General features: G+C 43.7%; 1 protein-coding gene across 13 annotated transcripts in view; it reads left to right on the plus strand.

Moving 5' to 3' along the window:
• Positions 1-10,566, plus strand: part of LOC101827296 (cytidine monophosphate-N-acetylneuraminic acid hydroxylase) — a 70,852-nt gene extending 60,286 nt beyond the window's left edge. For 10 of the 13 annotated variants that reach the window (XR_002382051.2, XR_002382050.2, XR_002382048.2 and 7 more), the window contains 5 exons: positions 149-265; positions 1,411-1,526; positions 3,881-3,977; positions 9,099-9,139; positions 9,765-10,566. Coding sequence is in view for 2 of the 13 variants with exons in the window: in XM_040755717.1 (XP_040611651.1) it covers positions 149-265; positions 1,411-1,526; positions 3,881-3,956 (309 nt within the window). In the remaining 11 variants the exon portion in view is untranslated. Of the gene's footprint in view, positions 1-148; positions 266-1,410; positions 1,527-3,880; positions 3,978-6,251 lie in introns of all 13 variants that reach the window. The other 3 variants (XR_005880808.1, XM_040755717.1, XM_040755716.1) reach the window with 3 other exon arrangements.
• Positions 10,567-13,888: the final 3,322 nt, after the last annotated feature.

The raw sequence follows: 13,888 nt of genomic DNA on the forward strand, positions 1-13,888 counted from the left end.
AATGCTATGAGTTTGAGGGGGAGACTGAAATAGAGAAAGGGGGAAGGCAAAGAGGGAGAGTGTTTAAGACTTCCACAATTTTAGAATTTCTTAACGACCTCGCCACTTGATGAATTCTCTTTTGTTTACCTCCTTGTTATCCATACAGATGATTGAAACAGATGAAGACTTCAACCCTTTTCCTGGAGGGTACGACTATCTGGTGGACTTTCTAGATTTGTCTTTTCCAAAAGAAAGACCAAGCAGGGAGCATCCTTATGAAGAAGTGAGCAGTCCCCCCCCCCCGGGGCCCCTCCTCTTCCTTTGTCTTCCTCTCCCTTGGAACCTCCCCCTCTCCTTCTTCTCCCATCTTTATCACTGTTTCTTCCCTTCTACCCTCCCACCACTTCTGTTGACTCAGAAACGCAGCTTGCCTCTATCCCTGGGTCTTACTGTCCACCAACTCCAGTGTCTGTGATAGGGATTCCTTAAGAACTTCAACGACCTAATTGAAGGCAGTTCTGCTCATTGGTGCCTGGACACACACATGCTGTCATGAGCTTTGAGGCTCTGGCCTGTAGCATGAGTTCTCTACCAATGCTCAGACCGCAGGGGCATCCTGTCCTACCTCTCCAGACTGCACCTATGTCCACCAAATTCAGACTCCCTGAGCTCCTGTCTCCTCTCCCTTTATATTCCTCTCTAGTGCTGGGATTAAAGGCGTGGGATCCCAAGGGCTGAGATCACCTTTGTGTGAACTCTGTTTCTCTTTCAGACTGGATCAATTTTGTGTAGTTCAGGGTAGCCTTGAACTAACAGAAATCTGTCTGCCTCTGTCTCCTGAGTGCTGGGATTAAAGATGTGAACCACCACTGCATGGCCTCTATGGCTAACTAGTGTGGTTGCGGGGATTAAAGGTGTGTACCACTGCTGCCTGGCCTCTGTGGCTAATTAACATGGCCAGCTTTGCACGCTGATCTTCAGGCAAGCTTCATTTGTTAGACCATAAACAAAATATCATCACACTGGCCAGCCCCAGAGTTTCAGGTGGAGGCACGTGTGTACTTTTTAGAAGGGCGATCACAGTATCATTTATTGAGCACTTACTGTGTAACCACCTCACTTTAAGTGCTTTCTGTTCATAGACTCATTTGTTTCTCACCACAATCCTTTTAACCTTCATTTTACAGATGAGGAAACTGAGTCAATAGTTACTCAACCACAAAGCTGGACCCTGGATCCCAGCTAGCACTCCTTCTGATGTGTGTGCCCTGCCTTCCTCCACTCCTGCCCGTGCTCCCTCCTTCTGTCGCATCCAGGCTTTTCTCCTTCACTCCCCTCTGTCAGCACTGGCAGCTACTTCTAAGGACCTGAGGGGATGAACTGGCATGCACCAGGGCCATCCTGAGAGTTTCTATGTTACCATTTCAGATCCGTAGCCGTGTGGATGTCATCAGGTATGTGGTGAAGCATGGCCTGCTGTGGGATGACCTGTACATTGGCTTCCAGACCCGATTGCAGCGGGATCCTGACATATACCATCATCTGTAAGCCTGCCAATGCTTTGATGCCCTGGAGTGGTGGGGGTTGGGGAGCCCGAGGGCATGGGGGCCATGGCAGGGGGAGGGGCGTGTGGCATGGCAGTCAGGGTTGGGGAGGTGCCTGTGCAGAGGGAAGTGGGGTCAGTGGCTTGCTGTGTTCCTGGTTAGCACAGATAAGAGAGGCTCCATCCTTTCCCCATGTGTTCTTAAGACAAGGTGTCATTCTGTAGCCCAGGCTGAACTCGTGACAGTCTCTACTTCACCCTCTCCCATAGGCTGGGATTATGGGAATGTACCAGCATGCTTGGCTCTGCAACTGTAACAAGAAACTTGAGCTTAGTGTTTTGTGGACTGGGTAGTTTGCAGGATGACCCACTGTTTTTGTGTTTGCTCATACTTATAAACTGCATATATACTTACTGTCATATTTGGAATCTCAGGAAGAGCAATTTTCTGCCTTTACATGCACAAGATCAGTAAAGAGAAAGCAGTTTTATTATCACCACCAATCCTCTGACAAGATGCAGACATTTACTTTTTAAAGTTCCTATTATTTAAAACACCTGGGAGGCAGCGATGGTTCAGTGGTAAAGGTTCCTTTTGTTAAGCCTGCTGAGCTGAGTTCAATACCAGGAAGACCCAGACAGTGGAAGGAAAGAGATGACGACTAAAAGTTCTCTGACCTCCATATGCCCACCATGCACACACGCCTGCATTCCCACACATGGAGACACACACAAAATAAACTAATGAGAACAGAATTTAAAAATTAGCATGTCTAAGTAAAGCCCTCTGGCTGGTGTGTTGCAATTATAGTCATTAAATTTACTTTTTACTAATTTTCTTCATAATTTTGGTTTTCTTTGTTTGGCTGGTTGAGTCAGATCAGTCTACTACTCACTGCACAGCCTAAGCTGTCCCCAAACTTGCCGAGGTCCTTCCCACACACTGAGCCACCTCATTTCAGCCCCGCTCCCCCCTTAGTGTCTTAGAACTGTATTTTAAAATTTAGAAACTGTAGATGTATGTGTCTGTTACAGCCGTTATGGTTTTACTAGTCCCTTCTAAGAAACCCATTTCCTGCTCTTCCCTCCACCCTTTTTCTGGGTGACTCTTGATAAAAGGGCTTGTGTCTTCCTGGTCTATTTCTGTGCATACCCTCATTTTTTTCCGTTTTCTTCTTTCTTTCTTTTTTTTTTTTTTGCATACCCACATTTCTGTAGACACATTTGTCTTCAATAACATGTCACACTTTGTTGGTGAGATGTTACCGCAGTATTTCAGTGTCACACCTGTATAGATATTCTGCAACTTCATCTAGAATGTTCCAACTACAACCCAGAGGTGGTTTTTCTGTCCATCTTCTTTCTCCTACAGTTGGGATATCTGAGTATTGTTCATTTTCACCGGAGCCCGTGTAACCAATGCTGCAGAAAAAAGCCTGGGCACCTCACATCCCTTCCACCCTTGTACCCCCAAACCTCTGTCTCAATATGTCCATTAACGGCAAGGTCACAGTGTAAAAGAATGTCCTGATGAGTTTTGAGGAGCAGTTACAGCCCTATTTAAATGTTGCTCTTAAAACATGGTCTGTTAAATATTTTTATCATAAAAACAATACATATTTACTGTTGAAATTTTCAAAAAAATAGTTTAAAATAGAAAAAATTAATACAAGAAATACTCCTCACTCAGATGGCACAATTTGTACTTGGTATCTAGTTAATCATTCTTTTTGGATCTCCAAGCATGCTGTGAGTTCTTTCCAGTGTGGACAGTGCTGGCCTCACTCTCGCTCCTGCATGGCCATCTGTTGTTTACTACCTCACTATGTATTTTCTCACCGGTCATCTTAATGCCTGACTACCTGGTACCATACACCAGTACTCAGACCTCATCTAACAGTCTTTAGCCATCAAGAACTTTCTACCTTTTCACCATTTGAAACAGTGGTTGGACGAGTCATGTCTGCATCTCTTGGCATGTTCTCTGAGCTTTACTTAGGGTGAGCTCTTAGGTTTGCCAGTAGTGAGTCTAGTTTACCAGCCAGCCAGACCATTCTTCAGGAAGTAGTTCACCTTCCTACACCCAAGGGGATGTGGTCACCTTCACTAATGTCCTTCCTGATGCTTTTGTGTACCTTGTATAAATGTAATTTCATTAATGAGAACTCCTTACAATGGGGCTTACCATTGGAAAACAGATGGCCATCATGTTTTAAGGGACTCTGGGAGCTCACAGATGCACCGGCAGCTGAGGCAGCAGAGCAACACTGAGAGCTGGCACCAAAGAAATCCTGGCCAACTGAGAGCCATCGGCATTTGAAGCTTGTCTCCCTCTCTCTGCTTTGTTTCTTGCAGGTTTTGGAATCATTTTCAGATAAAACTCCCACTAACACCACCCAACTGGAGGTCATTCCTGATGCACTGTGGTTAGACCAGACCTGGCGTGTCCCAGGTAAGCACCCTTTGGGACTGATAAACATCTAATCATGTATCCTATGGCGTTCACTTTTCCACCTAAATTCCAGGAAATCTGACTTACATGAAAACACTGAGATGTAAAATAAGTACATAAGACAACTAGTGAGAGGCCTCCTCAAAGTCCACGGACTCCTTGGAAGGGGAGGAGGTGACAGTCTGCTGCGGAAAACAGACACTGTTTCAGAAAAAAATCCCGAGCACAAAAGGAGAAACAGCAATAAAACTGTGCAAGAGAATCGCTAAAGCAGTGGGCAGGGTGGAGCCTAGCATCAGCTTTTGTGGAAGGAGTCAGATTTGCCCTTTCCACAACCGGGTCTCATTAGCTCCGTTACAAGGCTTGTTCCCATCTACATGTGACCTAAAGGATCACATGCTATGGGAGTGGCCATTTTCTTCACTCCTGCACTTGTATTTATTTATTCCACCAGCAGCTACCCCTCATAGTTATTATGTGTGTTAATAGTTGTCCCTCCCAGTACATATTTTGTTTCTTAAAAGTACACAGTCTCAGGGCAGGAAAGATGACTCAGTTGAGAAAATGTCACACAGGTCTGAGAATCAAGTTAATACCCAGCACCCATATAAAAAGGCAGGCTTGGTGGAGCCTCTTGTAATTCCAGTGCTGGAGAGATGAAGGCAGTCAGAGCTCTAGGACTAACTGGCCAGCCAACCTAACCTAGTCAGTGGGCTTCAGCCAATGAACCACCCAGTCTCAAAACAAGGCGACCTCTCTTGAGGAAGACCTCTGGCACAAACACAAGTTCAAGAACATACATATAAAAGTAGACAGCATTGTAAAATAGCCCCAGTGCTATACAGGACAGCAACCCCACCACCATAGTTTTACAGGTGATGTACTCTCAAAGAGGAAAAGAACACATTTCTGTTTGTCTCATACAGTCAGTGTAGCTTGCCTCTTAATATAGGTGTCAGTGAGCTTGAGAGATGGCTCAGAGGTTAAGAGCACTGGTTGCTCTTCAAGAGGTCCTGAGTTCAATTCTTGGGAACCACATGGCTGTTCACAACTATGTATAATGAGATCTGGTGCCCTCTTCTGGTGTACAGGCATACATGCGGACTGAACATTGTCTACATAATAAATAGATCTAAAAAAAAAAAAAGAGATGCCATTGTCTTCTCCAGTCAGAGTAAGAATCAAATCAGACCATAGTTTATGTCACATTATGTATCATGCCATAGTTTCACACATGGCATTGGGCTGGGTCTTCTCAGTTGTGAGTCTTAGCAGGGGAGGCACAGAAAATCTGAACACTACACCATGAGTGCTGGGAATACTGAGCTAAGAAAGATTGCTTTGGGATAAGCAGGAAGAGCACAGGGCCAAGGGCTGGGAGACTGGGAGAGTGGATGCAGGAGAACCCGTAAGAAGTAACACTCTGTGTCAAAGAACCAGGGGCTGGTAAGGCCCAACTGTGGAGCACTTGCTTAGCATACTCAGGCTCTGGGTTTGATCTCCAGCAGTGTGGGGGAGTAAAACATTAAGCCACGCTTTTGAAAAGGTTCCAAAAGAGGGGCAGGATGGCAGGAAGAATATTCTAGTCAGAAAGGATGGGTGAAGTGTAGCTGTACAGATTAAGATACATGGAACTATGACAAATATAGGTTAATTTTATTTGGGAGAAGTCACTTACGTGAGAAACCAATGACCCACAAGTTCTAGCTCCAAGGAGCCACACCTAGCTACTCTCCATGACCCAACTGAAACCAAGAGAGAGCAAGCCTGTCCCAGACCCCAGACCAAATCCCAAATGCTCACATACACACCCATGACCATGCCCAAACAGGCGTGGTCAGCGCCACAGGTGCAGTTGGTTGGATCTGTCACTACAATTCCCCTTTTAGTCTAAAGAAAAAGATTTAGACTTGGTACAAACTATATACAAAGATAACAAATATCAAGTATGTACTAGAAGAAGGAAAAGTAAGAGCACATACCCTCAAGACCTATTGCCAGTGAAGCAACAAGAGCAAATGGCAAGAACTATATATCCAGGCCTAGGGTAAAGGCATAACAGAGATTACTATAGAGTTGTCCTAAGATGGAAAGTTTAAATCTTGTACCTAATATTTCTATCTAGAAAGAGAGAACAGTAATTGTGACAGTCTAATCTTCAACCTCATCAAAGACCTGAGAAGGAAGATAACAATACTAGGGTAGGCAGGAAGTACAGGTGAGTAACTTTATTATTAATACTTCGTTGACATGAGACACAATTGCTCCTGACAGCACCAAGCTATTCCCAAGAATATGTTGGGCAACGATGTCACTCCTTCTGGAGTCCATTTTCTCCTCAGCTAATGACCTCTTGGGCAAAGAACTGTCCCCACCTCGACCACTGACTTTGGACATGCTGTCCTACTGTGCTTGTAGGAGATAAACTTAGAAGACTGCTGAACCTTGCCAAGTCAGGGTAAGACAGCCTTTCTACCTCCCTGCTTCTATGTTGGTCAGTCAGATACTCTAGGCCTTAGCCAAAGGTGGTTACCCCTACTCTGTTGTGAGACTTTGGGTCATTGGCCAGGTAGCCTGCTGTTTCTGTCTTCAGAATACTAACATTAAAACATTTAAATGCCGTATTCTGCATTCTGCAGGTATGAAGAGTTTAAAGATCAAAATCTATGTGTGACTAATCTCATCGATATAAGAGATGTGGGTGAAAATATCTGTAATTCTTGGGAACCTAGTTGTACAATGGCTGAAGCTTCCCAAAATAATTTAGCAAGGACCATGATTTCAGCAATATAACTGTACACACACACACACACACACACACACACACACACACACATCTGTGTATCTCTAAAACAGAGGTAGCATTAAAATGTCTTGATCAGAGGTAGAAGTATATAGTGCAACATGATAAAAATATCCTAAATTGTATCAATACACAAAATATCTTAAACATAAGTAAAAGCGTACATACATAGACTATAAGGACATTTGTGTGCAAAACATCATAAACAGAAAGAAGACCTTACACAATATGACAAAATATAACATATAAATTACCTGAGAAAGGAATACAAACTTAATTATACGTAAGTTACATCATACAAGAATCTATAAAAAATGTAAGTTGCCTATAGCTAATAATTACTAAGATAATTCACAAGAAGATATGCTAATCTACCTATATCCCATCCATCCATACCATTTCCATCCATACCCTAAACTTACCTAAAAGAGATACCTGAGTCCGAGCACCACCTTCCATACCCAGCCCTAAACAACTAAAAACCAACCCTATGCAGGTGAATATTATCCCTTAATGTCAACAGTAGGGAAACGGGGCGTTGTTTTCTTAGGATTACTTCCTTCTGAAATGGGATGTAGGAAAAAAATTAGAGTAACAAAAGTCTGAAGAGGACTAACTGTAACATTTGTAACTAGTCTCTCTGTGGTGGGAGATGCTTGACTGATGTTCTTATCTGAAACTCTGGCCAGAGTGTAATAAGAAGGTGCACCTTTTCAGTTAGCTAGTCTGGAGTTGTCTAGAACAATATAGTCCTAAACCAGTTTTAGGGTGGTATATGTCAGTTCAAAAGCATCAAATTGGATCAAATGGAATCAATGAAATAGTGTCTCATTCTCTTTCCGGAGAGTTCAAAGATTGCTATTAGGAAATGTTACTGTTCCTTGTGGAAAACTTAAATACTAATATCAACACAGAAATTTCAACTTTTATAAGTATGCATACTGGGAACTGCAACAATAAGGATAAAAATAAATATGAGTGAAATTAGGATTTCAGAGAGAGAACTGAGTTTAGACAAATGACAGTCCCTAGATTTTCTTTTCTTCTGTCTTACACCAATTGGCTTCTTGATATGTTTAAGGCAGAAGGCAAAGTGAGAGTAAGCAATGGTATGGCCTCCCAGTGTGGTAGAAGGCAGGGAGTCAGGAGGGCTCAGCTCCACAGGAGTGGAAGTAGGAGGCTTGAAGGCCAGTAGGCAGCACGAAGGCCCAAGGAATGGAGCGGTTCTGAAAGACAAGCTCAAGGAGCAGATGTGTAAGTGGCTGGATGACGAGGAGCCAAAGGCTTAGGCAGTGCAAACCAAGCCTTCGCGCGCACTGAACGTTGACTCATCACGGATCCTAGTTTGCTTTTCACTGCTGTGACAAACTCTATGACCAAAAGCAACTTGGGAGGACAGCGTCGTATCATCTTACAGCTTATAGTCCTTTCCTATGAAAGGAAGTTGAGGCAGGAACTGAAATGGAAGCCATGGAAGGACACTGCTAGACTGGCTAGACTGAGCATGTGCTCGGCCTGCTTTCTTATACACCACATGACCGCTACCTAGGAGTGGCACCTCCCAAAGTGGGTTGAGACCTTCCACAACTATCATTAATCAAGTAAATGCCCTACAGACACATCCACAGGAAAATCTGATGAGATTTCTTCTTCCCAGATATGTCTACATTTGTGTCAAGTTGGCAAAAAAAAACAACAACCAGTATATCAAGGAAGCAATAAAGTATAGATGCTTGCTGTATGCTATATGACCATAGGCATATATAGCACACAGGTTTCATCTGCAAAGTGGTACCATAATAGCATGCACTGCCCAGGGGTGCCACAGTGAAAGGCATATCTGGAAGAGTGATAGGCACATGGTGGGTGGGCAATCAATAGTAATCATGTCAACCTCATGCACTTCCGGAGAGCCATGTGACTCCCAGGAGATACTGGGTAAGTCACAGGAAGTTGGAAACAGCCTCACTACAGTCCACATTCCAGGCTTAGAATCTGCCTTACCTTAAAGCAACAGCATAGCCTGAGCTGAAGGATAACAATGTGCCCAATGCAGGGAGGAAATGGATAGCTATTTTAATGAGACACATACTATGTATTGCTATCCTTCTCATAGCTGTGAGAAAGTCATTGACAAGAGCAAGTGAAAGATGGGAGGGTTTATTTCAGCTCACTGTTTGAGGGGGAACAGACAGTCACAGTAGGGAAGGCATGGCAGTAGGAGCAGTGGATGGCTGGTAACACTGTGCACACAACCAGGAAGCAGGGGCTGGGGGAATGCTTGTGTTTTGCTCACTTTCTCCCTTTATTCATTCTAGGACCGCAGCCCATAGGATGATACGCTCCGCTGGGATTCAAGGTGGGTCTTCCATGCTTGGTTGAACCTTTCTGGAAACACTCTCATAGACACACCCACAACTGCTGTTATTCACTGGTAGTATCTTTTTATGGAGAAATGGCCAGCAATGCCCAAAATTCAAGTATTTGCTCTTACATCTTGAACACAGCAGTTTATACCAAAGAGGACATGTTTAGATCAGCGATGGACACTACATTTGAGAGATGCTCACACGTCTGCCGTTTGAGGATCAGTGCATAGACTGACTCAAAGCTATTTTACTGGGGCTGGAGATGCTGCTTGGTAGTACAGCATGTGCTTAGAGTTCATGAGACCCTATACACCCCCAATACATCCCACACTCATCCCAACCATGACTCCTGTGCAAGAAGAACCAATAAAAACTAACAAGAAGGAATTCTGAATGGAAAATAAAGCTAAACAAAGGGAAATGTTTGTCCAAGCATAGAAGGAACAGGAAGGAGAAAAGCTACGAGACTCCAACAGCAAAAAAGAAGGGGGCAAGACAAGGGATGGCAGGCTAGGAGAAACTGGAGGAAAGGATGGGAGACGAGAAGGAATGGGCAGGAGGAAAGGCTGCTGGAGTTTAGGGAGAATGAAAAACAGCTCTTTTGTTCTTTAACAGATTAATCCCTCAGAGAGCATCATGAAGACTGTTTTCATAGAGAGTTTTTGGCATCAGTCTATTTACCAGACACAGACCTTGGAGCTGCCCTAAGAGGTCCCATCTCATTGGAACCAAAATGACAGATCTGTTATGAAATTGGTCAGTTAATGGAGCCTGAAAGTTCTAATAGCTAGGTAGATCTTTGACTGAGGGATGATACAACATTCATTAACAATCTTACAAAGAAAGTGATTTAAAAATCAATAGAAAATCAGAATCTATGTCTTCAAATTAACGACAGTAAAAATCCACAGAAAATATTCCTTTTAGAACTTTTAAAAATATTGTTTCAATGTTTAAAATAGGCAACTAGATTGCCTGTGAGTTTTTTCTGTCTACTTTTGAGTAAAAATTTTATGATTATTTAATTTTGACTATTTAATTTGTGATTATTAACATTAATTGATTTGAAAGAAACTGTAATTGATACTCAAGGCTCTACTTTACATGTTGTTTTTCTAATACTCCTTCACCCATTGATGGGAAAATCAAGTGCACTTTCTGACTGTCACCTACCTCTTGAATGTGACCTCAAATTTGTTTCCTAACTCTAATCAATAGAAGACTGACTGTCTCCCTCTCATGAAAATCAAGAACACAAATGGTTATATCACACTAGAAAAAATGTTTGGAAGTCAGGAATTGAATTTTGATTTTTACTATATAGTAAATTATTCAGTTACTGCTAAGATAATGTACTGTTCATCAAAATGGATGTTCAAATGTATATGATGGGCAAATAAAAGATTATTTTAAAATAGAAATTTGTTTTCTCACTCTGTAGCCCAGGCTGATCTCAAACTCAGTAATCCTGATTCAATCTTCCAAGTGCTGAGGTTCTAGGAGACATCTCACTAGACTAAGATCTGTAACTTGGAATAAAAGGACTTGCCTGTCTATTAACTCTTAGAAACAGTACTTTCAAGGTCATTTTGGCTCTCTTCTTGACATTCCTAAGTCCTCTGGCATGAGGCTTCCTTTTCCTTGGAGACAAACAATGGTGACCCCTCTTTATAATGCCCCAGTGACAAACCAAAGCAGCATTCCACTAACGTTCACCAAAGGAACTTAATGGGTGATGTCCTTCTGTATACATGTTTCTCTTATTGGTTGATTAATAAAACACTGTTTGGTCAATAGAGGCAGAATGATAGGTGGGACTAGGAGAGGAGGAGAATTCTGGGAAAGGTATGCAGAGAGGCACAGCAAGGGGATGCCATGTAGTCACCAAAGGAGTAACAGCTCATTTCCACTACTTACAGGGAATGCCCTGAAGTTGCCTTTGTCTGTCATTCTCACATCCATGCATCTTTAAAACATGCCTGGATCTGAGCCTTTCCCTGATGCTAGCATCTAAAGCGGAAGGCAATCCTGCACTGGGGCTGACTCACCTCTCATTCTAGAGAAGGCCAGGGAGCAAAATGCTGAGAAACTCATAGAAAGCCACTCTGCTGCCCAGCCATCCTGGGAGGTGCCTCGTGGGCTAGGGAAACCCAGCTGCTAAGGGCTCTCTTCTCTTGGCTGTGTAAGTCCCTATCTCTAAGGAAACGGCTCTTTGGGGATAGGAGGAGAACTCCCTCTGTCTAGAGCCCTAGCAGCCTACTCTGCCCCTGCTTACCTTAAGCTTTGTGTCAGCTGGCAGGGAAGACTGGTTTCCTCTTGCACAGCAGCCAGCACAGAGTGGGCTGCAGCCGAGAAGCACTCAGTTGGTAGGTGACATGGACTTGAAAGTTACTTCTGTGTCACTGTCACCCAAATACCAACAACAGCCTAACAGGAGGAATTACTTATTTTGGCTCATGTTTTCAGAGGGTTTGGTCCTTGGTCACAATGTCCCCTGCACTGAGTGGAGCATCATGGTGGTGGAAATGTGTCCTGAAGAAGCTTCCCACCTCACTTGAAATCTGAAGAGGGCCAAGGCAAGATGTAAACTGCCAAGGACATAGCCCTATCCATCCACTTCCTCTAACCAAGCATGGGGTTCTACCACCTCCCAATACCCTATTCAAAATCTGAAACCAAGTTGAATATAGAAGGCTGAGGCAGGAGAATTGTCATGATTTTGAGTTCTGTGCCAGCAGGTTCTGCATTGAATCCATTGGAGAATTAAAGCACACATTAGATCAGAAGTGTCATCATCTAATTATGTATAAGGTATGCTTTACCAATCTAGGCATTCATAACCCAAAGTTGTCCATCAGGGTGAGCCCTCACATTTAGGTATCCTCAAGTGACAACTAAAAGAACAGTAAGAGAATTGCAAAGACAGTAGAAGGACAGCAACACGAATGTAAAACAGCACGAAAGAAGCCAACGAAAAGGAAAAATTACTGGTGAGGAGAAATGTATTATGGGAAACAAAAATTTCAGGCTCTTTCGGTTTGAATGTCTCCACCAAAAATCACATTTCATTTTTAATCCTCAGTGGGAAGTGCTAGGAGATGCTTCTTCCCCAGTGCTGGGTTATAGGCATGTGCCACCAATGTGTCACTCACAGGTACCTTCTTTAGGACAAAGAGCTACAGAGCCATGGAGGAAGTACAGTTTAATACAGTTTTAAAACAGCTCTGGGTGACTTGGATGTAAGGGTAGATAGGAAAGGGACTGCTTCCTAACCTGGATCGAAGCAGGTGTTTTCTTGAACAAGGATGGAACCTGTCACTTCCAGAAAAAGGAAGACAGCATTTCTGGGGCACAGTAATTTTTACAACAGTAAAAATCTGAGCTCTGAAAAGCTTGTACCACCTCTGGTGACTGTGTGGTGTACAGCACCATAGTATGTCCTGACTTCCTCTGGAGATGCTCTGGACAGTACAACTCACCATGGAGACTGAAAATAGCTCATTGTGTCCCACTGACACAGCTATCAATTCCCACACAAAGGTCTGCTGTGTGCACGGATTCACAGCATGCTCTGAAAATAAGAAGTGTGGCCTCCCTTGTTGCTCTCCTTTCTCCAAACTTCCTGGGCAGTCATGTAGCCCAGGCTATCCTTGAACTACAGACCCTCCTGCCCCGTCTTCTCACATGCGGAGATTCATGTGTGGACCACCACACGCTTTTTCAAAGCTATACACATCTCTTTAGAAATTTAAGGCCAGTTTATCTTACTCTGGCTTGTCTTTGAAAATTGTGGCCAGTGGGATGGTTTGGTGAGTAAAGGATTGCTGCCAAGCCTGACTACCTGAGTCCAATCACTGGAACCAACACGGTGGAAGGAAAGAAACAACTCTTGAAAATCATTCTGACCTCCACATGCGCACCTTGATGCATGAGTGTGCACACACAGCCCTTGTCAAAGATTTTAAAAGACGGATGCAACAGAAAAAGTATTCTTACCACCTGTTTCTCCATCTACATAAGCCTAGATTGAGGATCTGAGAGTGTGGTAAGGGAAGTGAGGGGCAGGGACTTCTGGAGAGACGGCACTGCAGGAGAGTGCCCACAGACATGGTGTTTTAGTCAGGGCTCTAGAGGAACAGAACCAAGGGGTTAAACACACACACACACACACACACACACACACACACACACACACCAATGACCAAACCACACCTGAGATGCTAAGAACTTTGAGTCAGTCCTTGATCTTGGGTCTCTACTGTCGAGGTAGTCTTAGAGTAGAATCTCTAGATGAAAAGTGATGACTGATAGTTACTCCCACAGTCAGGCCACCCAGTGCCTATTTTGTGGCAAGTGGGGAGGTCACCTAGACAAAAGGCAGCATGACCTTCCTTCTGAAATGCCCCTTCGAATCTGGGCTCTTTCCTAATTTGTGGCAATTGACAATAAAACCAACCATAATATGGGTCATCACCATAAACACTTTGTGGGGTCTACACAGGCTCGAGTGGCAAGGTGCACACTATACAAACATGAAGAACTGAGTTCAAATCCCCAGCACCCAGGTAAAAGTCTGCAGGAATGGTATGTGCCTGTAATCCCACACAGGGGAGGGGGCGGGGGGGGGCAGGATGCAGAGACAGGGGGAGCCCTGGAGCTCATTCGCAAGCCAAGCTAACTGAGTTGATGAGCTCCATGTTCAGTAAGAGACTCCATCTCAAAAAATAAGGTGGAAGGTG

The sequence above is a fragment of the Mesocricetus auratus genome, unplaced genomic scaffold (genome assembly GCF_017639785.1).
Source record: "Mesocricetus auratus isolate SY011 unplaced genomic scaffold, BCM_Maur_2.0 Super-Scaffold_100013, whole genome shotgun sequence".
Taxonomy (NCBI): Eukaryota; Metazoa; Chordata; class Mammalia; order Rodentia; family Cricetidae; genus Mesocricetus; species Mesocricetus auratus.